The sequence below is a fragment of the Styela clava genome, chromosome 9, assembly GCF_964204865.1.
Source record: "Styela clava chromosome 9, kaStyClav1.hap1.2, whole genome shotgun sequence".
Lineage (NCBI taxonomy): Eukaryota > Metazoa > Chordata > Ascidiacea > Stolidobranchia > Styelidae > Styela > Styela clava.
This window is the reverse complement of record NC_135258.1, coordinates 14,831,349-14,857,547: the sequence shown is the minus strand read 5'-3', so window position 1 is coordinate 14,857,547 and position 26,199 is coordinate 14,831,349. Positions and strand designations below refer to the sequence as shown.

Below are 26,199 nucleotides of genomic sequence, written 5' to 3'. Positions count from 1 at the left end.
ATTAGAAATTGAATTTATATGCATTCTTTATTCTAAATCAAAGATAAGTTGAAGACATATTGAAATATAATTTTCCTGTGACAAGATGACAAAAATACTATAGAGAATCCCCGTCAAATTATTTTGTAAGTATATTTCAAAATTTATATTGGGAATAGGGTATTTATTCGTTTCGTATATACGCCATTGAATGAAAGGTTAATAATATGTATTATGACATGAACTTTTTGACATCATAAATAAATAATAAATATATTTAGCATATTGTACAAAAGGTGTTTTCTTGTTTCATAATACCTGGCTTGTTATCCTTTGGCAGACGAAAATATTTTTCATGACTCACTCCTGTATAGATTTGTCGTGTCGGGCCTTTCTCTGTCAAACTGTAACTTATATCGTAGCTCAACATTTCTCGCTGCACAATAAATAAAGGAACAGCTTTGACATGTTTAATAGAGAAATGTAGATATTGATAAATTATTATTCATAACCTTGGTTTCTCAACATGCATAAACTCATTAGCTTTAAACCAAAGATAAATTACTGATAAAACTTAGTGTTCTTATGTGGTTATTAGCATATTTATCTATTAATCTATGAGAAAAGTAATTTCAACGCATTACAATCTACACACAGTTCACCCAATGTATTATGTACGGATGATGTGGTCAGCCTGGAATGTGAAAGAAAGCTCAACTCTGACAAAAGAAGCCACAGGCCGTAGTTAATCTATAGTTTAGAACGGATACGAACACTACATGCTCTAATTTGTTATCACAAAGGATTGTCCTGGTATTTACTCACCCTACTAACTCTATCTCTTGCGTTGTCATTCTGCTGATTCTTCCATCCAGCACAATGTACTAAATAATTTTTTGTGAAGTCTCGGTAAACAACACTGCAGTCTCCATAGCTTGGTCCACGCAATACAGTAAAATAGTATGATGTCTTTCCAATAGATTTCTTCATTTTGCCATCTTAAAATTAAATAATTATAACGAAGTAGTTGGCTGTGGAAATGTCAATTCATATTACCATATACCATACTTTATTATATTATACCTTACTATACTTAATGACTCTACTATAACACATGAACCTTTTTATGAAAGAATTTTATATTCACATCAAATGAGCCTCCAAGCATGCAGCTTGTCAAAATGCTATGGTATCCTAGGCCAGAACTCGAAATGTATAACCTTCTACATCAACAAATTTGGGATGCTAATATACTTTGGTAGATATATTGAAACCATTTTTCAGACTGTATTGCCCATTACTATAGTTTTACACTATTTCCTTATTCAGAGCCCGGCTCGGTGGTGTGGCGCATCATGCTTAGCATTAAGATAACGCTCACCACCGCACCTCTGATTACCCAGTATGGGTTTGAATCCCAGGCAGGATAAATTATGTGCAAGAGGATTGCTAGACTCTTTGCCGCTGTAGGGTGGTTCACATAACGGCTGGTCGGTTACAGCATCCTCCACCATCAAGTTCATGCATCTGAAACAAATAATTATCTAACCAATCCCATACTTGACATGTATTGATGACCGGACAAGAGGCAAAAATCCTCAATCCTACGCCCGGGTTCATGATCAAAAGATTGTGTCAAAACATATTGAATCACAGAATTTTAACACAAACCTTGCAAGAAAATTTCATTGGTAATAGCATATGTTCTTCCTTCTGTTAATGTATTTGGTCTTAGTATTAACATCTTATCGTTTATTCCACTCAATGCAATGTTTGCCAATTCCAACTTTGTATGATCCAAATCCTATGTGTGAGAATTTACGTTAACAACAAAGCAATACTATGTCACGTTGAAAAAAATTTGAATAAATGTAAACATAATAAATAGCTTTGTAGTTTAAACATATATCTCAAACTTCTGAAAATTTGAAAGCGATTGCCTTAGTAGTTGGAACAACAACAAAGCAATCCATTGATTCATTATGTGAAAAGAATTTCTGACATGATTTAAGTCGTCTGTTGTACTCTTAGTTCATCTCTTAGCTTCCAAGAGCACAAGAGTTCTATGAGAATCTGTGAGATGAAAATTTCTTAAAGACATATTAATTGTTACCAAAACGGTTCGTAAAACAAAATGAGTAAAGCATTCAAAAATTATGTTGAGTTAATATTAGAACTTTGACTCCCCCCAGTAAATATACTTTTTCATTTTGCTAAATTATGGGTTACATTAAATCCCTTTTGAAACATTTGTCATTTACATGTCTGGTCTCAGATTTTCTAAAAATCCAAGTTCACATAATAATACAAAAATGATAACACTGCCTTGTTATTATTTTTGTCTTAAATCTCAAGTAAAAGAAAAGAATATACTATGCTAACAATAACAATGAAAATCAACCTCCATACTTTTAGCTAGGCGCAAGACATTGAGACATTGCAGCTCACATCAGCAGCAATTTTTCAAACAATGATAGTAGATTGTGTACAGATTTCTGGCCTATTTCTTAAAGTCCATTTTAAACACTAAATACCTGATAATGGTTAGGTAGCCGAATATTTGATGAATGATCAGACGTTCTGAAAGCATCACCTCGCCGCTGACTGTCTCCGAAAATTGGAGGTAACCCATCCATACCAGGAGAGTAAGGTATGATACCACTTCGACCTGCCCACTCATTTTCATGTGAGAAACCATAAGGTCCATAGTTGTAATTGTTTCCACCTTCATATATGAGAGCAGTACTTATACACATGGACACAAAATTTCAATGGCCATTATGCCCAAAATGTACCGAATGTATATGTATTATTAAATTAGGCAAATAAACTATTAAAGAGATATTCTATGGTCTTCACTGCTATGGAAAATTAACAGAAAAATGACAGCTTAGCATGCTGAATGATGACTAACTTATTTTATAGATTTGGGAGTCTGAAATTGCTTGGTCCAGTAGTAGTAGAGCGGTTTTATGTAGAACCGTCCATTGGTACACATCGTATACCCCTTTAAAGGTATCCCAAAAGCATTCGATAAGAAGATGATCGAAAAAAAGAACAATTATTTATTGATTTGATAACTGACTCACCTCCAAACCGCGAACCAGTCAATTCTTCATCCAAGTCCTGAGACGGTGGTGCGCCAAGCGGTCGCTGTCCACCGATTCCGTATCCATCCCTCATATTTGATTCTCCATCAATGTTATCAGGTGGAAAAGTCGGCATATTGGGTACACTTTCACTCTGGTGGATTTCAAAAATAGGAACCGCGGTGCGCAACACTCTTTTTAAAGGAACTGGTGGAATTCCTGATTCACATAAAGTTCATAAAATATTCAGAAAAATAGTGATTAATTTTATTATTGTTTATTTCTTGATTTATCAAAATGTATCATGAAATGTATTTACCATCATTGTCATCCTCAAATCGAGAGCCATCAAAATTCCCATTACGAGATGGTGATTTCCCCTCACTTATATCACCTGGAAAATACATGAAGTTAATTATAAATAAGCTCAAGCCAATTTTATATAATTTATGGTAGGGACATAACTCAAAGCTCTCTTTCAAGGGCAGCTGGGCATTTTGAAAATAGATAGCACAAATGATCCAACAAGTTGGAATAAAATACTGCGCATAGATCTAGCTGGGTGCTACAAGTCTTCAACTGATTCAGTCCAAAATTGGTCTGTGTCTGTCGTAAAATAGGCATTTAATTTGATAATTTATTATCAGTATACCACAGCACATTGTTTAAACACATCAAAACTTTTGCAAACATACCTAATTTAATTATGCTCAGTTACCTAAATAAATATACATGCTATTTACCTCCAATGGGCGGTGGCGGTGGTCGTTGTGAATGTTCTGGCCAATGATCTGTTAAAAGATGATCAGGTACCAAACTTCCATAAAAATTTGAATCATCCGTAAATTCGCCGCCACTCGTTATATTCGTAAGGTATATGAGAACTAAAATAAAAAAGTAAATATCCATTGCTGAATGCCTCCAAGAATTTTTGAAAATATTTAAAATAAGTGTACGATATTTTGAAAAACGTTAAATGATTGAAATTAACTATCGTAGTTATCGTTAACTAGATAATAGACTGGACTGCTCCCTTTCCAAGACGAGATTTCATCTAGCCAGTAATTCACAGTTTGGTTGGAATGCCCCAGTTTAAAACAATTCAGTGCTAAATAGTTAAATGAGCAACTATCGGTAATACTCACGTGGATCAGTATCGGAGCCATTGGTGAATTCTGTAAAAAGAGAATGAATGAGGAAATGAAGTATATAATTTATATGCGACCAATTTATGTGCAATTCTTTTTTTAATCAGGAAAAGTTTGCGCAGTACTATGCGGTCATTTCGATCATATTTTATGGTCCCAAATACTGTGTGCATTGATCTGTATGTACCGCATGTTAACACCCACACTAACTATTCATGTATGATTCGAAAATAGTTTGTCTGGACATAAATCATAACACGAAATTGCCACCTGATTCATTGCCAAATATTCCTATTAGACTCATCCATCCTGTACCATCAGGTGGTGCACAATCACTGGTATCTGTGAAATAAATTACCAGATTTAGTAATTGGTAATTAATGAAATATTCACTAGCTAATATTGATGGCTCACACAGGACTTAGGAGTTGAACTCAGAAGAAACAAAACTATAGTGTGTGAATCACTTCTGGTTTGTCAATTTATTTGAATTTGTCACTTGATTCATGGTGTAGTAAACTGCCTGGTCACTGTAGACAAATGGAGTACGATCTTTTGTAGACACTGGACTAGATAAATAATTGTATATCCAGTTGCTTGTTTATAGTCCTTCAGTATAGACAATTTTGAAAGGAGCATGTTAAACAATTTTTTATGATGGGTTTCAAAGGTGTATCTAATTAAATCAGCCTCATGCCGCCATCTATGCCTATTTGACATTTATATACACAAACAGTTTCAATGCTGGAAACTAAATAATAGGTAGAAACTGAAAAATAGCTATTTTATTGTTTCTTATGGTTCACCATTTTCATAAAACGAAGCGCTGCTGTCCTCTACTTCATGAATTGACCATTCATACGCTATAGAAGTTTGGTTGTGATTATCTGAGCAAGTTACACAAGACGCTTCAAATTGTAATGGTACATGCCGTGCAACAGCTCCAGTTTTGCAATTTTGAGAGTGAATTGTTACCCTGCAATTGAAAGATGGTATATCAATGCACAGTCTAGACTCTAGATTATAAAGTGCAACCATACCTCTTAAAAAAAAACTGATAAATATTCGAAAATACAAAATGTTATAAACAATTTTCTTTTTTAAATGTTGTTTCTGAAGAAGCCAAAAAGCCATTCGATTGATATTAAAATAACTGCTAGTTGAGTCGATTGTGCGGACATTATTTTTAATAAATTGCAAACAAGTATCGCTCTCACCATTCTATCTGACCTTTTTCAATCTTGAGTACAAGTACCTTGTCAGAGTGTCTTTGACTTGGATCGGGCTTGCTGACATCAACCTATAATTAATCAAGTAGCTTATTATACTTTCTTCACAATAATAAAAGAACAAATCAAATTGAAACTGAATAAAGCTATCTCGAGTAAGAAGAGAAATTTGAGGTTACGAGATATCAGGGAATAGATATATTAGGTCCAAATTCTGATTTATTCCCAAGCAATCACTCACCCAAATTAACAGCTAATTATCACAACATTTTGTACCTGAAAAACAAAAGCATCTGCCGTTTGCACGAGCATCGATGCGGGAAATTTCAATACACTTCCATTCGTTGATATTCCGTCAGGAAAGTCTCGGTAAACACTCTCATCATGGGCTTCTTCAGTAATATACTCATCAGCAGCTCTCATTGAGGAAGTACCAGTTTCAGGCTGTTCTGTTGATAGTGCTGAACGTTCAGAAATGTGATGAGGTGGTTCGTCATCATCTTCTTCCAGTGACTTAAAACACGGCGTATTTGGCGAATTTAGAACAAAGCATTTCCAACCAAATCTAAAATAAAAATGTGATAATTGGTGATCATTTGCTATTTTAATACAAACTAGAGATGTGACAATACCGATCTGATACCAACAAAAAATGCGATGCTGATACCGATTTTGTGCTAATATAACGTTGAATTTTGTATTTTACACATTGGAAAATCCACTAATATTCGACTGATATATTTCTTCATAATTACCATGTATATTGGAAAGGTCTATAGAAGAATTTGGCAGCAAAAATAGGCAAATTAGTTGAGCTAGTTTGGCTGATAAATCACTAAAAACAGGTCAGAATTCTGATCCTGTTCCTACTCGCCGGGTTAGGGACAAGTATTTCTCATAGTTAACAAGTCCAATACCGTGATCACGATTGACCAATATTGTCGATACCGCTACATCTGTAATGGGCAAAATACGACCAGCGGGTCAAATCCGGCCCGTTGGGTAATTTAATCTGGCCCGTCTGATGTTGCCACAACCAAACTAAAACCAAATTTTGATGCTTTAGCTAAAAATAGCTTAAGGTATTGTTTGGATTGCGATTAAACTTAATTTTGGCACAAGGCTCATTGTTTCCACTTTTGTTTTTGTTACACATACAATATTATTACAATATATTTCATAAAATGTAACTTTTTATGTCACTCTTACATGGCCCGCCAGTCTAAATGGGCAAAATTTTTGGCCCCTGGTCCAAAAACCTTGCCCACTGCTGGTCCATATTATGTATCATATAAACTTCAAATATTCAGTTTATTTATAGTGGAAAACTGTCTTTATTGATTATTGAATTTTGAATTTATTGCCTGGATTATGAAACTTTACTCATCTCCAGATAAAAGGTGAGATATATTTATCATCTTCATGAATGTTTCTCAGCAATTTGTACCCAAAGCAGATTGTTGATTGGATAGATTCCACTCAGATCGAGATTACTCATTATTACTTGAATGATGCATTCCAAAATTGAATTACAGTAATTCAAAAGGTTGTAAAGCATAGCACAGTTTTACAAATTTTGATTCTCAAAGTTTAAACTTCCATACATTAAATCTTCATTGTTATCTGGATAATCAGGATCATAAGAAGATGATGCATCAATAGTGACATTTGTTGCTCTTGCAATGGTCCGAACATTTCCACCATCTATCATTGCAACCAAATTTGAAGGGACCACGCCAATTTTTTCTTTTGAACTACCGAACAGGATAGTTTCAGAGACTGAAACCTAAATTAATGATGAATGGATTAAAATAAAATGGGCGAAAAAGATGATTTTAAAAGATTGGCATCTATAAAAGTAGTTTACTGCTACGTACTATGAGCGTTCTTTTTTTAATCTGAATTATTTTTAGCAGATAAAGCTGGAACACAAGTTCAGATAAAATCATGAATAAAAAGTTATATTAAAATGAAACTGATATTCTTAGAGATATACATAGACCAAAAATATTATGACTCATAACATCTGACAAATTCATAAAAATTTGTATTGTAAGAATAACCAAGTCATACATTGATTACGAAATAGTAAATCCCATATGAAAGTGTCCTTGGTTCCAATTCCAATATTCTGTTCGTTGTGACCACGTCGTTTAGTTCAACCTCAATAGTGTTGAGTTCATCAATATATACCCTCCATTGATAATTCACAGTTGCCAGAAATGAACAATTCAAGTTGACATCTGCTTCTAATCTTAGAGGCTTTGAACGCTTGATCTACAATCAAAATAAAAACATGCCTCAGTTATTTATTTGGTACAGAGACATAATGGTATCTTGATTTATGGGCTTTCAAGTACCATCAAACTGAGCAATGTGGTGTAATTGCAGTCATTATTCAATCATTAAGCACTGGTCTGATTATAACTTGAACCCAAGATTCATATTACCACTAGGACCAAGATAATGACCTAACTAGTTGGCCATTGCCAATAACAATAAGAGGCAGACATTATAGATGAGGCTGCAGATATCATTATAGCAAGACTTCGGGCTTGTAAAACAGTTCTCTGGTCCAACAGCAAAGTTACATTAAATTAATAAATCATCCATTAACCAACTATTATTTTTCCCTACTAAGCATTTTGATTACCAAATAGATCAAAAGCATTTGCCTATTAACTGAGACCAGGTTTGCAAGGGAAGACAAAAAAAGTAATTACATATTCTAGAACAGGTGAGCAAAAATGTTCAAAAAGCAGAATAGATACAATACATACAATAAATACAAAAGTTTTTACCCAAACATCTCCTTTTGAAATCTTGACTTTTGGAATATCACAAGTTCTATCTTCAACAAATATTAATTTTTCAATATTGAATGAGCCCAATTTATTGATGAGATTGATGTGAACTTTATACTGTCCTTTCCTGTAAATGAGGTAAAAATCAAGTGACATTTTGATGAGAACAAGTTTCTTGTAATACGGAGAAATTAACTGACACAAGCCGATTTAACTGTTAGCGATAATTTCGAATATGATCTATATATATTTAGCAAAATTCAATCAAATACAAGCAAACTATATATCTATTACTAAACTCTGAATAACTAACAACCTGGAAAAAATATTGATTCTGAATTCGACAAGACAAAATTGTCCAATTTGCAAAAATAAACCTTTCATTTTTAATCGATAAGTCTTATTAACAATATAAAATCAATCTTTATTGTTGAAATTTTGATGCAAAAATAAAAAATCTACGTAATTAAGTTCAATACTTGTATAAAATACATACTTTTCAAATACATGCTTTATCTCCAAAGTTTTGTTGGCCAGAGGTTTGCCATCTATTCTCCAGTATACTGATACATCACTTCCTGTGTGAAGTTGTACAGACATCCTGTAATCGAATTGAAAAATTTATCAGAAAATGTAGGATAGCTCATCACAAAACAATATTCAATTGTATTGAAAAATTTCCCATGCTATATAAGTGTAAGTTTAATATAGTACAACTGCTTGTACAGCAAATTGGATAAACATTTTGGAAGCGCCATTTTTGATGAATTCTAAGATTTCTTTAAAAAACACAAAAACATAAAATTTTCCATTTTAGTTATGCACAATTAACTACCACTGGTGCTGTTTTTCTGACCCGATCTTAAACTGCTTCAAACTCGAGTCAACCTTCTCTTATTGGTACAATACTTCTGTATGGTTTAGAAATATTTCGGTTGAGGCATGCCGCCATTACATATAACTAAATGGCAGAGTTGGCAATTATGTTATTCCCGCGCTTTACACAGTTCCGCATTTCTGAATATTGTAAGCCTGTTCAGTAGGGGAATCTCAAGGGCCGCCTGGCGGTCTTACTGGTTGTCACATATAATCTCTAGTGAGAGTTATTCGTTAGTTAGCTACCAAGCTATACTCACCAATAATAACTCTGAAAACTAAAATTCCCAACTTTATAAATTTTAATTATGTATTAGAATTTTGAGTGCCTGAACTCTGAAAACTAAAATTCCCAACTTTATAAATTTTAATTATGTATTAGAACCTTGGGTTCCTGGTACATCTGAGCTGTTTACCCACAGGATGTAAGACCTTCATGTCTAATCTCATGAATCGGGCGTGGGACAAAAGAGTAATAGAATGAGGGAATGAAACGAAAACAAAATATGGTTGTTAGTAATTGGTGATTGGTATGATTAGACACACTACATAATTTCGAGTTCAATTAGTTTTATGACAGTTTTATCTCATGATTATATTAATATTTATCAACTCTTCAACAGTGTGATGATTAACTTGTATATTTGTCTTATCTAAATACTCACGTCACTTCCTTATGTCTTCGAACGACTTCATCGCCGATAAATTTTGCATGAATCGGTTCTTGAATTTCTATCTCAATGGCTTCGGACTCCATCGAACTGACATGATTTGCAGCAATTACTTTTACCAAATACCTGTATATAAACGGGCATACAATTCAGAACAATTGCTTGTCTGATCTGTAATATTTGTATGAAGTTTTAAAAAATTAAATTTTTTCACATCCCTCATGAATTTCGTGTATTCAAAATGTAAAACACAATCACAGTTGTCACAGTCAAACATCAAACACACAAATTGACAAATTGTATTACTAAATTGTTTAAAGACTTTAGCGTAATTGGCTGGCTGACAATATTTAGTAACTGACGGAATGGAAGGAATATCTAAAGTAATAGTTGATACAATCAGTTCATAAAATTTAATTTGAAGTTCAACTTACGCGAGATAACGGTACTTTGCTTACTGTTACGTCAACCATCTATTATCAACATGAAACGACATGGTGGCAGCCTCATGTAGTGCGGAAAATGCAGAAATAAATAAATATGCATTGAATATATATATTGAAAAAAATATATCCAACTCACATTCCGCTTTTAGTGAATCGATTGTCAATGAAATTTCTATAACTCGTTTCCGTATTGTTATCGTTTCTCAAATACCAGGTGTAATTGGAAGCTGATTGGGATGGTTTCACAAACGCCCTAAGTCTAACGGGTCTGAGAGTTGAGTAGGTTAGAGGCATTTCTTGAATTTTCACATCTGAAATTAAAAAAGATAGATGAGGCAATGTAACATTATGACTTAGACAAAAAATAAACAATTGACAGCTTTTTGATTTATTTCCTAAACATCAATAAAATATGAAAAAGTTGCTCGGTAGAATGATAAATATATATCTTGAACATGATTTTATTATGGTTATATTAATTTTATTTCAAATCCGTTTTCTGAATTCAAGAAAACGAAAAGCACCTATATAGTGTTAATATACTTCACGGTGAAAACTCACCTTCAATTGGAATCTCAACTTTAACAAAAGCCGATGTACTTTTAGAGTTCACAAAATTTTCTGCAACGATATTCATTGTTTTTATTCCAGGTGTTCTGTATGCATGTTGAACGGTTTGACCTTAAATTGGAATAGACTCATTTTATTCAGTACGTCATATGCTTCAAATTCTTGCCAGTAACTGCTTTTGTCACCAGCCTACGTTACCAGTTATAAAGCGTTACCAAATGTCTGTTGGGTCCACTCGCTTACAAGCAGCAAAAAACTTGGCATCGTGAAGCACACAATATCCATAACTGCGCAGTCATGTCACACAACCTTTAAAACTTCAAAACGTCGCTATCTAAATTTAAGGTCATGACAGTGGCGTGGTCATGTTTAGTTAAATTCTGTGCCTTGATTCTGATGAACAGGTGATGCTGCAAAGTTGACGTAATCATTGTTTTTATCTGGCGAGTACATAGATAAAATGTAGACAATGGCTTGCTTTGCAATATGAGCGAATTTAAATGAATATCTATCTATTTATATGATTGAGTATATCAAAAACGTACCTAGAAGTCTTGTTCCGTCTCCCATATCCCATCTCACTTTGACAACTTGTCTGGTGTTAATTAGTTTGACTTCGAACGATGAAAGAGCTCCCAGAGCAACGTAAAACGTACTTTGACTGAGAGAAATTCTGGCAACCGGTCGTTGAGCGTAAAAGAGAAAGGGTCTCGTTGGACCAAATGAAGGTTTTTCAGCAGGAATTTCGGCTGATTGGTTTCCGAGGTTGTTTGAAGCAACAATAGTAATCGAGTGAACACCTTGTTCTGTACAGAATAATTTCATTATAATGAAGCATGAGAAAACATTCAGGTTGAAGTGTAAATTCTGACATCTAGTGGTTACCAGGACTGTGAAGTCAGAAAAAATTCACACTCGAGTTCGACTTAAAAAAAAAATTGGCTTCGACTCCAGAATCTTTGAAAATGTGACCCCGGACCCAAAATATCCCATTTCGCGATGACAAGTCATGTCAAATTGGTTTAACTATTGGAGCGGGGATTCATTAGGAAGAAATAATTGAAGATTAACACCTGTCGGGGTAGCCTACATTCTCAACATAAACTAAAAACCAATAAGTTACTTGTGAAAGAATATTCAATTGAAGCTTCTTTTGCAGGTCCATGTAATTTTCGTTTTGACTTTGCTTGAATTACATCAATAACTTCAGTTGGAACAGTATAGTCGCCTGGGACTTCCGGGCGAAATTTAATATAAAAATAGAATGTAACTTGAGAGCCGTACGAAAATGCAGTCAAAGTCAAACTGTCGCATCTATATTCAACTGTTTTATTCACTGAATTCCTTTTCAGTCGACAGAAGTTGACAAATCTAAAAACAACGATTCAAATTAATAGAATTATAATTTATATAAAGTTTAGGAAAATCACCTTTTGTCCCATATGGGCTTTTTCTCTCATGAGTATGATAAGGTCTTTTTGTTTATATGGGACGTAATGCTTAATTATGGCGGTGAAATTCTGTTGAATTTTTTTATATTTTCATTAAAACTCCTCCCCGGACTCGATATTCAACACAAATTTTGCTATTTCTGTGTATGTTGTACGACCACGTGACAACAAGTAAGGCCAGTCTGACATCTTCCCTGAAAAGTCGGAGTTCACTGCAGTCTTACCGGCACCGATGTGAATGACTAGGCCTAGGGCGTTGAAACTTGTTTTGCAATTTTAGTTTGAAGATTTTGAATACACTTTTCGTTACAAATCATCGGACAACGAATTTCAGTACAAGTCGCACAGACTATTTGTACTGCGGTTTGCACTAGGACTTTCGTGCCCATATATTTAAGCATTGCTCTTTTGTTCTGGGTTTAATCGTACCTGGTATCTCTTGGGTTATAAGGTTTGTCAACCCAGACTTTTTTTATTATTTCTTGAGCCTCGATTATCAAAGAAGACTTCACCACATCTGTGTGTGATGTCGCCCTGATTTCATAAATACCTAAAAGATTAAAATATCCATTCACGATATAAAAATATACGAAAGTATACTGATTGGAATCCACAATTGTTCTGTTGCACACTGTTGCAATTGGTTTTTTATTTGATGTTTCACGACCTTTTTCCAAAAAATTTATAGAATTTACCAAACATCAGGAAAATTAGTAGCCACAAGCAAGAAATCTCTGACCTACCACGCCAAAATAGTAAAGATTAGGGCATTGAGCACAACGATACCACACCCGTATGTTTTTACAACTTTGTCTCAATGCAATTCTGTTATTCTACCTTGTTGTTCAATCATGTAACTAAAATTAGCCGTGCTCGAATTTGTTGCTTCGACTGGTGAAGGCGGATGAATCATATCACGTCGCATTCCCTGAATATTCCAGACATCCCAGGAGAAGAATTCGGTGTGAAAATTTGTTGTTGCTCTGATGACAACTTCGTTAAACGTCGCAATGTAATCTGAACAATTTTAGAAATGTTGGTTAGGTTGATTATTGATGCAGGTTTGTAAATCTAACAAGAATTCTTGCACAAGCATCGGAGTCAGAATTGAAACTGAAAGATATTTATTTTTAAGGTAAATCACGTCATTCATTCCTATTGTAGAATGGCATTGCACACATCATAAAGGTGTCGTTATAGTGATAATATATTGGAATGTCATAATGTGTGCATTTTCATAATTTGACTATATCGATGTACTGGACATATTTTGGTACTGCAGAAGTTCATAAAAGTGCTATAAAACTCATTATATATTATAAAAGTTACGTGAGACAAAATACATAGAAACATATCAATTGAGAAACTTACATTTGCCATCCTTTACAGTTACATCCCCACCAATAACATCAAGAAGAAGGTTCTTTGGGGCAGGTTTATGCATTACATCTGTTTTCAAGGTATAAAGTCGTTTCATCCTGTCATCGTCGGTACGGGATAATAAACTGAATGTAGCTTCGTACGATCCGGTTTGATTGTATGTATAACTTATCACATAAGACTTGATAATTCTAAAACAAAATGATTATATAGATTAATTACTTAAATTCTTAACCGTCAAATACTAATTTCTCAATGACAACAAGTATTATCCTACTTATTCTCTTCATTCGTTGCTGTAAAGTTCGGCTCCAAACAGCTAAGATCATATTCAATCGTTTTCCCGGAATCTTCAAATCTTACTGCAACAATATTTGATGATGCGTTTGTGCTCACTATGAATGAAGATGGTTTACCCAAGATAGAACTGTTCGCCTGAATGCAATAGATGGATTGTGATATTCCTGAACAAACTAAACCATGTTTCGACATGGCATCTCAAAATATTTTCAGTGGATGTGGTGATAGAAATCATATGATCACTACTTCGTTAAAGGTGGTAAATATTCAGGAAGATTGTGTCGAGACAGCAAGAGTTTAGTTTTTGTTCAAAAAAGTAGATGAATATATTTTTATTACAATTTGAAGTGTGAGTGGACATTTCATATTTTGTTGCCTGAATTTAACTGAACATTTTTTCTTCATACTGGAAATAATGATAAATTATGAAACTTCCATTTTTTAGATAAATATAATAAGAGAAATAAATAAGCACCTGCCGTACACCATATACGTTTATACTGAACTCTCAGTCTCAATTAACGATATATACTCAAAACCACAGTTTTCTGCAGATTACAACGACTGATTTAGCCACGTTAACGTGGCTTTAGGGCTTTTTTAACTTTAGATCTTTTCAAAAGCGTTCCAATAGGAAAGTTATTAGAAGGTATTATAATAAATAAAAAATTAAAATAATATAATGATAATTCATAATAAATTTTATTTTAAAACGTATACCTGGACATTGAAATACCAATGTGTCTGGAGCACGGTGACACGTTGCCTTCCAGATTGTCTGCTAACATCATTGAAAGTCACAACGTCCAAGATATATTCACCAGGGTGTGGAAAAGTATATTTCCACTAAAAATCAAAAATAAAGAAATATAATTATTGAGATCCACAAACAAGGCTGCAATATTTGATGAGAACGAGCCAGAAATTGGAATCAAATCTTCCTTCAAAATACTGTCAGTAAATCAGTAAAATCAAAATAGCAAAATGTTGTCATTTTTAGTTACTTTAAAAAAACGGCCATCTATCATTCAATGATGTTTTATCCTTATGGTAAATATTGTAAATTTTTCAGTGTTCAGATTGGTCATACGTTCAAACATGAGGAAATAAAACTAAACCTCTTCCGCTCTTGAATATTCTTGATGCAGTGTTGTCTCATTCTGATGCTTAACAGACCAATGATAAACTACATCTGAACCACTTTGAACCGTTGCTTTCCATACACCAGAAGGATTTTCTTCAAATGACAAAACGTCTATTCCCTAAAATAAAACTTTTTTTAGCACAATGGGAAAATGGATAGTATGCCCGCAACACTGTAGTATATAGTATGTCTTTTGTATAGTTGCTATGTAATCCTTAATCGTGTACTTGTTTTCAGTAGCGAAAAACAAACGTGCTTGCGAAAATCAATTGGTTTAATTTTTGCAGATAAAAAATACAAAAACGTGCAAAACATTGTACTATTTATTTGCTATACTTACGAAATTTGGCAAGTAAATCATACCTCAAGCTTTAAGGTTAAAATTTTGTCTTGTACAACTACGTTTGTAGAGTTTAAAATGGTCGATTTCCTAGTTTGTCGACTGTATGATTTAATCGTGATTTCATAAAGACCAGGTATTGTATAGGCGTGGCTAAGCGAATTCCAGTTTGAATTTGAATGAATCTTCATTGGCTCCGAACCATCTCCGAAAGAAACTGAAATAGAAGTGATCTATCTAAGCATGGAATTTTATACATCTTATTTCCGTCATTATCATGTGTGAGAATTACAAATGATTACACCAGGGGTCGGCAACCTTTTGTCGCTCGCGGGCCAAAATTGAGGGTTGCAAGTCATTGGCGGGCCGCACAAATTTTTATAAAGTTGAAAACCAAACGGATGATACTTTTTATAATAAAAATCAAGCAGTGATACATCTCTCGAATTGAATTTAAATTTATTTACTCATTGCATCTCAATATATTCTATTTGAATATTTTCAGCGCCATTGGACCTTTTGCACTTAGCATCAACTTTTCTGCTTTTTGATGCCAGTTGTCTAATTATAAAAAAAATTATAGGCTCATTAAACGAGTAATTGTGAATTATATACTTGTTTGGTTATAATATAATTCGGTCTAAAGAATATAACGGTCAAAACGGGTGTTTTGATACTTATAATTCAGTGAAGCGTCGCGGGCTGGATTATATTACTCCACGGGATTACACCGTTATCCTATTATTTTTACGCCACTGCCTTTGTATTGCCGGTAAAAATGTGCAAACTTCAATAAAACGATCAACTGTGACAAATATACACTCGATAATTAATGGTTTTTGCAAAGATAAGAGTAATACTACCTAACCACAAAAATTTGGTACTTGGTAGCTAATGGCAAACTGTCGTTACTTATTTTTGTTAGAATCGTTGGTAATTAAAATAAAACAAACTGTATAGGCAAAGCTTTTTGTCACTATTGCCTGAGCAAAAACCGATGTATTATATATATTACAATCATTGAACTCACCTTCGCAAGACGGTGCTGCTTCGTCAGGACATTTTATATCAAATTCACAAGAACTTTTTGTTTCAATAACGCTACTTTGAGGTAAAATCAATCCAGTTGACAATTTGCCTGTGTCACCGACTGATACATGAAAATCCGTTGCATTGTTTGTTACAGATATAACTTCTACTGACACTTTACAAATGGGCGATTGTGCAGCATACATCTCACCCATTTCACTGACGTCATATTTCAACGTGACGTCATCAGGTGAATTGACAAGCGCGATGCATTTAGGTAATTCAACTCCAAATAGCGGGGAGGGAGTGTAACGTTTGGATAAAACTCCGATAGTTTTATCTCCCATTTTTGTTACTGTTTGTAACGTCCATCTGTATAAATATCCTTCTCCATTCTGTAGCTTTCCTAGCATTATCAAGAAAGTATAAATATACGCTATGTAACAAAAATTGACAATCCTAGGAAAAAGAACAGCTCAACAAAAAATTTACAATCGTCAATTATTAATTTTACAAAACTTTGGAGGTTAAAATGTTCAAGATAGTTGTTCAGAACTATTGCTGTAAAGTTTTAAATGTGAAAAGCAATTTTCATTCAAAACTCCAACAAGCCATATTTTCGTAGTATAAAATATCGTAAAAAAATCCTACCATCTAATTTTGCATCGTATACATATGACCAGGGCATATCATCCATTTGATTTTCTTTTGCCCGAGAAATCATATGTTTTTCGATAGATATTTTAGCATCCGGTGAGATAAATTTTGTCACAAGCACTTCTGCTTCTGATGACACAGACATTTTATCACAAGTCTGTGTTTTAGCAGGTACACGGTTACTTGCTTTCGCAACTACACGGTATATTCCCAGTTTTGTCAGCTGTGGAGACAAAATCTCAACTGCAAATATAAATACAGATATTACACCTGTTACCAATGTAAAACGTTTCACGTTTTTGCACATATCAAGTTATGTCCCCACAAAATGATTTCATCCTGTTTCGTGAGTTGCATCCATATATACAGTTGTGATATGATTGCTTTACAAGTATGTACATTTGTGTAAAGTAATTAACATTCTAGATCTATTCATTACAATTAGATTAGATTGTAATTAAATAATTATGATTAAAACCAAAATAGTTCACACTGTACCTCCACGTTTGTTAAAATCTGTGATAGTTCGATCGAAAGATTCATTGCTCATCCCAAACAGAGTGAATACATTGACTGTAATATGTATGTTCGAGCCTCTGAAAAAATCAGTAACACAGTCAAAATATGGAGCAATGTAATTTATTTGTGAGTCAAATTCGTATCTATGCATATAGCCTACGTAAGAGCACATGCGGTTTCTGCCATGTCATTGCAGACTCACTACGTTCGATTCAATATAACCAATCCTTGTACGAATAAATCATATTGATTACTACCTCAAATAGTCATTCAAATCTCAAGATTAGTTTTACTGAATCGACGTACAAAACCACAAAAACATTGATATGAAACAAAAACAACCAAACACATACCAAAATATGCAAGTTAGTTCAATTTTTATGTAGACTAGTGATACAGCATAAACGTTGACTGCACAAGTATATGAATGTACAAAGAATAAATAATGAAAATGAAATAAACTGTCAAAAGTAGTGAAAAATATGCCACTTGCTTTGCTTTGTTATAGATTATCCCCTTCTTTGTTATAAACCGAATGATATGTTGGGAAACATCGGAGAATGTCAATAATACCACAATGAATTTTCTATGCAACCATATATGAATGTTTGTTGTGCTTATAGACTTTAAATGGAGCACTTTAGATTCAATGGAATGTACATTTACGTTTGTTTAACGTTTAATTTAGCGTTGAAACTTGTTTGAAAGAGGTTTAACGTTTAATTTAGCGTTGAAACTTGTTTGAAAGAGGATCATCAATTTGAATATGCTTTCTTATATTTCGCAACTTCACTAGTTTTGATCCTATTCTATTAAAAGAATATTTAGAATATATATGATTAACTTCATCTCTGCCCAACTATGCAAGTCAGGAGAGATATTTCATTCTATCAAGTTGAGAGCGCCTTCTGTAAAATATTTTACATTACCAAACAGCCACAACTTTATTATCATTATATTCCTATCAATCCATACCTTTCAAACGAGATCTTTATTGGAACCTCGGAGTTCAGATCAGCAATGTCAGGCAATTGTACTTGAAATCCTGATATTGGTTCTTCTCCACAAATTTCAACGACATCGGATGAGATATTCGAAACAGGATTTTTTGCGTTTACCGTTAGTTCATAGCATTTTGTATCAATAACACTAGAAAGTAATTGTGAGGATTCTTTTACAAATAGTTTACAAAGGTAAATTTCAACGGAATCGATTCGTACCGTAACTTAAATCACAGAGAGGGAACATATAAACGTGTAACTAGGAAAACAGTAAATTTGAAGAACACAAATCGCGTTTGTACGGTTAAAAAAATATTAAAACATGTTTTTTCAACGTCAATGTTTATCATTCTAATAAACTGTATCTTTTTCGAACAAAGAAATAAAGTATTGAAGAATAAGAGCAATATAATCTCTTACTTGAAGTAGGCGTTCCATTTGCCTTTACTGCTTTTTTCAATATTCACCATTCCATGAATATCATCTGGTGCAACATCCAAACTGGCAGACGTTCCTAGAAATAAATGATTTAACTAGTAATAGGATTTCTTATAAACAAAATATTATATTTTTAACGTTCTCTTAGACATAGAAAAAATTCACTCTTATAGAAATTTGCATATTTTTTTTTGCATTTGGATTTTTATTAACATTGAAATATCTTTGGTTGATTGCATCAGGTATATTCACCGGCGTCAGCTAAACCAAGGGTGTGCAACCTTTATTACAGGAGGGCCAGATACAAGTAACTGAGTGTTGCCGCGGGCCGCACTTTTATTCATGATAGCCTTTCTAGCAGTTGCAGGCACAAAAAATTGTTTCTTTTTGGTATTGACCTTACGATATATTGAGGGTTCCTGCAGAAATGGTTAAGTTGAAATACATAAATTTCTAAAGGAAACTGCTATTGGGTTTGGAATTGCTCGCACGTACCAGATCAACTAAACTAAAAACTTGTTACGCGGGCACACCATTCAAAATTGGCACTTCTTCGCGGGCCACACAATTTTTCCTTGTGAGCCGCAGTTTGCACACCCCTTCGCTAAACGATTACTTGCCTTGCCGACGCTTCGAATTCCCATTGCCAGTAAATTTCAGGGGGTTTCAGTAAGATGTATTCAAAATTCGAAAGTTGGCAAATTAATCGTTTGGCTGACACCGGTCCGTGCTCTTTATAACTATATACCTCAACTTTGAAATGTTAGGCTTTCAGTAATATATCCTTTTTAAAATGCTTTTATGTATATTATGCATAATTTGTAGTCGCAAATATGTTGGGAACGAAGTTTTAAAAAAAAACATAATTGTAATGAACATATGATATAACTGTTAGTAAACCTTACCCGCTTCTAAAGATATTCTTACAATCGCCTGTGTTCCTGTTTGAACATATTTCGAGTCAGTTTTCACGGATAACCCAGATAATGGCTCCTCAACTTGAAGCACACATGTAGACGGTGGTTGCTTGTCTGATGAGTAAACTTCGATTTTATAAAATCCTCTCAACAGGAATGATTTCTTAAATGAATATCCTCGCTGTTCAAGATTCTCGTCTTCAACCCTGAAATGATTTTTAACATCATGTTATTGAAGGCTAATAATATCGACATCCATGCAAGCGCCGATATAATTATCCGATTTTATGTTATAAATAGGTCAAGCCCTAGACCAGTGGTTCTCGACCCTTCACCTTTCGTGACCCATTTTCGTAGCCTAGAAATTCTGCGGCCCATGAACTTTTTCGTGCAAGATAAAAACGATAAAAAAAAACAAGAACTTTTTTTGCAAAAATAAACACTTTCACTTAAATAATTGAAATAAAAAATCATCATAAAATATTCATTGCTACTACAATCAAAAGTTAACTATAGTGACGCAAACAAAACTATATTTTTCAATAACCATAGCAAATTTTAATAGGTTTGTTGCCCACCTCAAAATGTTTCTGTGGCCCAGATGTGGGCCATGGCCACTGGTTTGAGACCAGTTCCCTAGACTAACCAGAACTAAATAAGAAGTTGGAAGCGAACTCATTAAACTTACAACTCTGACTACAACTAATTTTAACTGGAAATTTCAGCTGAAAATATCATACATATTAACTTACCATGCGTCTTCCTCTGCAGATCTTCGAAAGATCTTCCATGTTAAAATATCAGGTAACTCGATGGTTGATGACACACTCAAACTAAACAAGATAATCAGAGAATTAAATTATTGAATACTCGATAAAATAAAACTGGCTATACAGTGATCGTTGAAATTTAACCGGTTCCAGTATTGTCCAACTTCAGGTAAAAGTTTTATGAAATAAATACCATTTACATTATACTCTTTCCCAGTTCAGTAGTATCTGGACATCGTATATTTAGTTCTGGCGTTCCATCAAGTACCTGAAGACCTGACTTGACGAAAGTAGATAGAGAATATGTTCCATTGTGAAGCTGAAAGCGTTATATACAAACAAATTAAACGAAATATTCGGACATAATTCAATTCTCAAACTGCAGGCCTCAACTATCAAGAGTAATTTGAAATCTATGTACGTGATTCTTGTACTTTCAGACTATGCTACTAAACTCATGAACAAACTGATATATAATACCAAATATAAATAGTTGTTAGAGCAAGCTTACCAGTCAAAATCACAGAATTAATTACAGTTTTAAAAAACGAATTTCATTGTTTCCCTATGCATACCTTCAATGTGACGTTAAATTTTCCAGAAACTTTATAAGAATGTTCAAACTTCAATGAGTGATGACAATTATCCCCGTATATTACATCCACCAATTGGTAACTGCAAAAAAAGATAATTTTTCATAAGAGTACAATTTATTCAGTTCTTTGCCCGCATACCGGTATATAAAAAAAATTGAAGCGATTAAAATATTTAAAGCACTCGATTGGTATTCCGGATTTTCATTTACTTATTTTGAGTAAAATTGTCTCGTATATAGAGAAAAGACAATATTGAGACTTAGAGGCAAGTAGAGAAGTTGAGTAATCGAAGTTGTAATAGTTAGTTTTGATTTATTTTGGGATTCTAAAATATATTCGTCACAGATTCGGAACCTCCTTTGAAATAGCTTTATATACTATTATTTCAAATTCTTGTTTAATATCGCTTCTTGTCGTCAACTATTATATGTACATATAATCAATCGGTACCTAGTCGAATCGAAGTCGAACCCTTCGCTCATACGAAATCCACCGTCTCTGCTAGTAAACTCTACCTCGGGATTTTGTCCTCCCTCTCCTATTGAAGTGTACGGTCCCAGCTGACCAAGGTTGTTTAAATAGTCCTCATAACCATTATCATTCGTTGTGATGCTAAAAAGAAAACAAAATATATTAGCTGAAACACATAAAATGAAAAAACAATATTCAAACTAACAATATTCTTTCGATATATTTCATCGCGTTTATTTTATGAATTGGGCAAAATATTAGGTACCCCCGAAGTATGTAATCTGGTACACATACTACGCTCCGGTGTCCGTCATCCTGGTTCACATACTCTGGGAGTACCAAATATTAAACGTACAAGGTGAGATTTATAGATGCTTAAAAACTTGGGAAATGACTCAATAATTGCAATTATTTGGGTATGATATTCAAACAAAAAAAAAATCAAAACATTATTATAGAACAGGCCGAAACATGATAACACGGTCTTCTTCATCTTATTTTGAAGGACAGACGTAATATTCAATGCGATCATACTCGGAGCGACCTTCATTGCATACAACAAAGTAACGAACGTTCCTATTTACCTCCTTTTGGGTCGTTGTTTATCTTTTATCCACGAATAAAACGACATGTTGGTATAATCCGTGCTCTTTGAATCTGTTTTTTCGTTAGAAAAATAATTTTTTTCTTCGACTTTAGTCCATGTTGTTCTGATTGAATCTAAATAATTAAAATTTCATTCTAGTTCCTACTAAAACATAAATTTTCTAACAAATGTTAGATTACTATGAAAAACAACATAATTACAAGAAATATCACTCGGAAGTGTGGTGAATGAATTTCGTTTATGTGAATGTTGTAATTTGTGTTTTTCAAATGTGTTAGCTTTTAAAAGTGCACAGTAGCTATATCAAACAATACATTGAAATCTGAAACACGAAAATGAAAAAAATCCAATTGATGAGGCTTTCTCGATACTTGTTACAGACCGTCGGTAAGTTGTACGAGGGACGATATTTCTCAATTTAACATCCCTTCACTATGTTGTAAGTACAATTTTGTAGGACATACGTAAGGCAGAATCATGCGTTGTACACTATATATATAATAATGGTAGGAGTACTTTGTACAGATCTTCTCTTTCTTCTCATATCAGGGAACCCATGTATTACAACTTCGATAGGTTGAAAGATTCTTTCTCCGTCTCCAAAATTGATTTCAACAAATGAACCTTCTTCAAAGTTTGTGACAAAAGCAGACGCCTGTGACATAAAACACGTTACTTTGATCTGAACGGAAGGGAAATGTATAAATATACCTATGATCAGGATTTCCCAACCTTTATTTTGTCGTTCACCCCTTGGCAAATTTGAAAAGTAAAAGTTACCGTCCAGTTACGGATATAAATTATAAACCCTTTTTCCAGTGTGTCCTAAGTGTAATATTGAAAAGTTTCGCTAGGCTAGACTAGGCAGCTACTCCGCCACAGCGAGAGCGCGATGACATTTAACAGAGGAACATCTACACAACAGAGGACGATACAATCCCAACAATGGCGCAATCTGCGTTGAGGTGAACAGTCACATTTGATTGGCAACATGTCTTCTTACTTGCAAAATTCACCACAGTAGATTGAGAACCTCTGCTTTAGGTAGATTCACATTTACGCAAATCATATGTTATGATACGCAATTTACCTCGAACTTTATTGAAGCATCCTTCAAATATTGTCCAGTTTTCAGGGGAATATGATTCTGGAATAGTTGTTCAATTGGAGGAGTAGGTGTGACATCACGATCACCAAATGGGTAAAAATTGATTTTGCTAGGAAAGTTGTTCGACGGATAATCTTCAGGAGCGTACGATCCTCCTCGTCCTCCCGTTGCTCCTTCAGATATTGAATGACCTGGTAACGACCATGGCTCTACAGGAGTAGAAGGCCCTTCCGAATTTTCAACGACTGGGTCTCCGCCCCACGTTAGAGGTTGTGCTGTAAGTGAAAGGTCTCGCAACTCGGGCGTAATGACTGAAACGGGCAAATGTGACGTCACAGAACCAAAATTATTATGTACTCGTACTTCAATATTGCACTTCCCGGACTCTTTAAATGTGAAAGGCTAAAATACAAAAAACATGAGTATAAGTCATATGGTGCGTGCTGTTTCTTGTTTTACAATGAAGCATGTGATACTCAATAATTATGTAATTATGCTTTTCAAACTGCCACTCCGTACATGTATGAAGACAGCTTGTGGGTAACTGGTCGTATAGTATGTTAGTATTTTGAATATATATATATATATTGTACGAAGACCGGTAAACTAACAAGTTGTAGGCTACTCTTCGAATGCATGCTTGTCGTTGTAACATCAACAAGCCTGTATATTTACTATCTGGCTTTAATATGAGTTGGTCTAACTTTTGTATCTCCAAAACTATGACTGTTCTTAAATCATCAGTTCGGATGGTCCCATTGACAATAGGTGCAGCACAAGTCAATTCTATTCCTGAGAAAGATCTTAATTAATGAAAAATTCAATACTCTATTTACCTGAGCATCGGAGTGACACACTGAATGGACGCAAGTTGGATTCATCATATGGGTAGAAAATTTCCGAACTTCAATGCCACAGAAATTCCAATCAAAAGTCAGGTTAAATCCGCTCGCAACACTAGCTTGAAGAGTAACATATTCTCCAACAAAAACTGAATCGCCATCTAAATGGGTACTCATGTTTTAAATGGGGTAGCTAACTAGCTATTTTTTTCCTAATTAACACAATCATAAGAACATTTTGACAATCCATAGTTGGAATACAGAAATAGGCAGTTTTTAAAACATCCTTATATATCTTCTCTGCCAATAATAGTGATATTTCAGCAATACTTTGAAATGAAAATAAAAAAAATTATGAAATTAAATAAAAATAGATACTGGAAAAATGAAGGGGTATAAAATTTTCATTTTTTGAAATTTTCATTTTTTAGTAATAAAATGATTTTTCCAACCGAAATACAATTAACCACTGCAGTCAATAATTCTAGAAGTCCAATTAACCACTTGAATACCGATACTTATAATGAACGAAAGTGCCTTCACCAAATTTGCGTTATTGTATAAACTATAAAGCATCATTATTGGGAAAATAGATTATGAAATTTTGCTCTAAGAGTAAACACAAATTGAATATATATATTCATCATTGGTAAACTATTCAGAATCGCACAGATTATCCCTCAATGTGAAATCATGCTGATGTTTTATTACAAGTGATTTCACCAAATATTTGAATCAGAGTGAACTGAATCATTTCCAAATACTATGCAAGTTATAATTATCGTCGCAGTTTTTTGTTGTCTTTCTATTTTGAAATTTTTGTACCGGTAATTACTCTGTGATCGTGATACTTCATCAATCTGGAAGTTGTAATTGCGCTCATCAGCATGTGTTTAATAACAGTTTATCGTTTAGCCTTAAGCGTGAAGCTCTTGATTATTGGTATTTCGCAAGTTAAAATGCAATATAGAGAATTTCATTATAGACAATAGTAATAGCGTAAAACCTAATAGTCAAAATGATGAAACAGATGAATACCAAAACACATTTATCTATTTGCCGCAAAAAATATTTATCCATTTACTATAATCAATTCTAAATATTAGATTTATGCTATGATTATGCATTTACCATTATGTTATGGTTGTATACCTATAGTCTTATACTATAACATGTTTCAGCTGAATATCACCTTAATTCATACCCATATCTCTGTGAATGGAAAACGGTGATTTTAAAAATAAAAATCGTACCATATGAAGTAGGAGTACACATTTGTATATTCTGTCTGTCGATCCGAATACTCAGTTCTCTTGGAATTCTTGATTCTACTTGTATATATCTTCGCGTGCTCAACGTAGATATGGTATTTTTTACTACAACGTCTAGTAAATTATAATGAGAATGATTATGAATATTGTAATTCTATACTCGTGCGTCAGGACCATAAACGACAAGTTAATGCCTATATATTCTACTGTATTCCGACAATAAATGATGCTCTATTGTATTTCAGAAAATGAATTATGGATCCAAAAACAGAACAAAACAAAAAAATGTAGAATGAAAGAAAAAAATCTGAATAAGTGACTTGAAGTATATTAATTATTTATTACACCTATTTTGAATTACTTACCAATAGGTTTGAGTCCCTCCGAGTCGTAACTGTGAGTAAATTCAATTTGTCCTTTTCTCCCTCTAATTATAATATTGTTGACCTTTTTCTTTGTTCGATATTCTAGATTTGCTGTTACTGTTACCGTTCGGAAAGATGTTTGTTCAAATCTCATAAGACCTATTTGTAATAATAATATTAA

The 26,199-nt window shown here is 33.7% G+C and overlaps 1 protein-coding gene across 1 annotated transcript in view; it reads right to left on the bottom strand.

The window, feature by feature from the left end:
* Positions 1-26,199, bottom strand: part of LOC120339640 (uncharacterized) — a 52,224-nt gene that overhangs the window by 20,519 nt on the left and 5,506 nt on the right. The window contains exons 5-48 of the mRNA XM_039407805.2: positions 26,019-26,177; positions 25,636-25,767; positions 24,377-24,543; positions 23,523-23,942; positions 22,949-23,087; positions 22,410-22,545; positions 21,805-21,966; positions 21,334-21,433; positions 20,959-21,077; positions 20,741-20,821; positions 19,977-20,194; positions 19,054-19,147; positions 18,608-18,781; positions 17,612-17,709; positions 17,108-17,356; positions 16,458-16,862; positions 15,451-15,644; positions 15,062-15,205; positions 14,664-14,789; positions 13,921-14,078; positions 13,635-13,834; positions 13,101-13,280; positions 12,693-12,813; positions 11,936-12,183; positions 11,358-11,618; positions 10,804-10,923; positions 10,379-10,553; positions 9,791-9,922; positions 8,746-8,850; positions 8,247-8,376; positions 7,519-7,722; positions 7,050-7,231; positions 5,722-6,010; positions 5,434-5,516; positions 5,023-5,192; positions 4,487-4,558; positions 4,214-4,243; positions 3,812-3,952; positions 3,388-3,462; positions 3,069-3,287; positions 2,514-2,704; positions 1,651-1,783; positions 805-977; positions 298-415 (exon numbers count right to left, since the gene is read on the bottom strand). Coding sequence (XP_039263739.2) covers positions 298-415; positions 805-977; positions 1,651-1,783; positions 2,514-2,704; positions 3,069-3,287; positions 3,388-3,462; positions 3,812-3,952; positions 4,214-4,243; positions 4,487-4,558; positions 5,023-5,192; positions 5,434-5,516; positions 5,722-6,010; positions 7,050-7,231; positions 7,519-7,722; positions 8,247-8,376; positions 8,746-8,850; positions 9,791-9,922; positions 10,379-10,553; positions 10,804-10,923; positions 11,358-11,618; positions 11,936-12,183; positions 12,693-12,813; positions 13,101-13,280; positions 13,635-13,834; positions 13,921-14,078; positions 14,664-14,789; positions 15,062-15,205; positions 15,451-15,644; positions 16,458-16,862; positions 17,108-17,356; positions 17,612-17,709; positions 18,608-18,781; positions 19,054-19,147; positions 19,977-20,194; positions 20,741-20,821; positions 20,959-21,077; positions 21,334-21,433; positions 21,805-21,966; positions 22,410-22,545; positions 22,949-23,087; positions 23,523-23,942; positions 24,377-24,543; positions 25,636-25,767; positions 26,019-26,177 — 7,227 coding nt within the window. The remainder of the gene's footprint in view (positions 1-297; positions 416-804; positions 978-1,650; positions 1,784-2,513; positions 2,705-3,068; positions 3,288-3,387; positions 3,463-3,811; positions 3,953-4,213; positions 4,244-4,486; positions 4,559-5,022; positions 5,193-5,433; positions 5,517-5,721; positions 6,011-7,049; positions 7,232-7,518; positions 7,723-8,246; positions 8,377-8,745; positions 8,851-9,790; positions 9,923-10,378; positions 10,554-10,803; positions 10,924-11,357; positions 11,619-11,935; positions 12,184-12,692; positions 12,814-13,100; positions 13,281-13,634; positions 13,835-13,920; positions 14,079-14,663; positions 14,790-15,061; positions 15,206-15,450; positions 15,645-16,457; positions 16,863-17,107; positions 17,357-17,611; positions 17,710-18,607; positions 18,782-19,053; positions 19,148-19,976; positions 20,195-20,740; positions 20,822-20,958; positions 21,078-21,333; positions 21,434-21,804; positions 21,967-22,409; positions 22,546-22,948; positions 23,088-23,522; positions 23,943-24,376; positions 24,544-25,635; positions 25,768-26,018; positions 26,178-26,199) is intronic.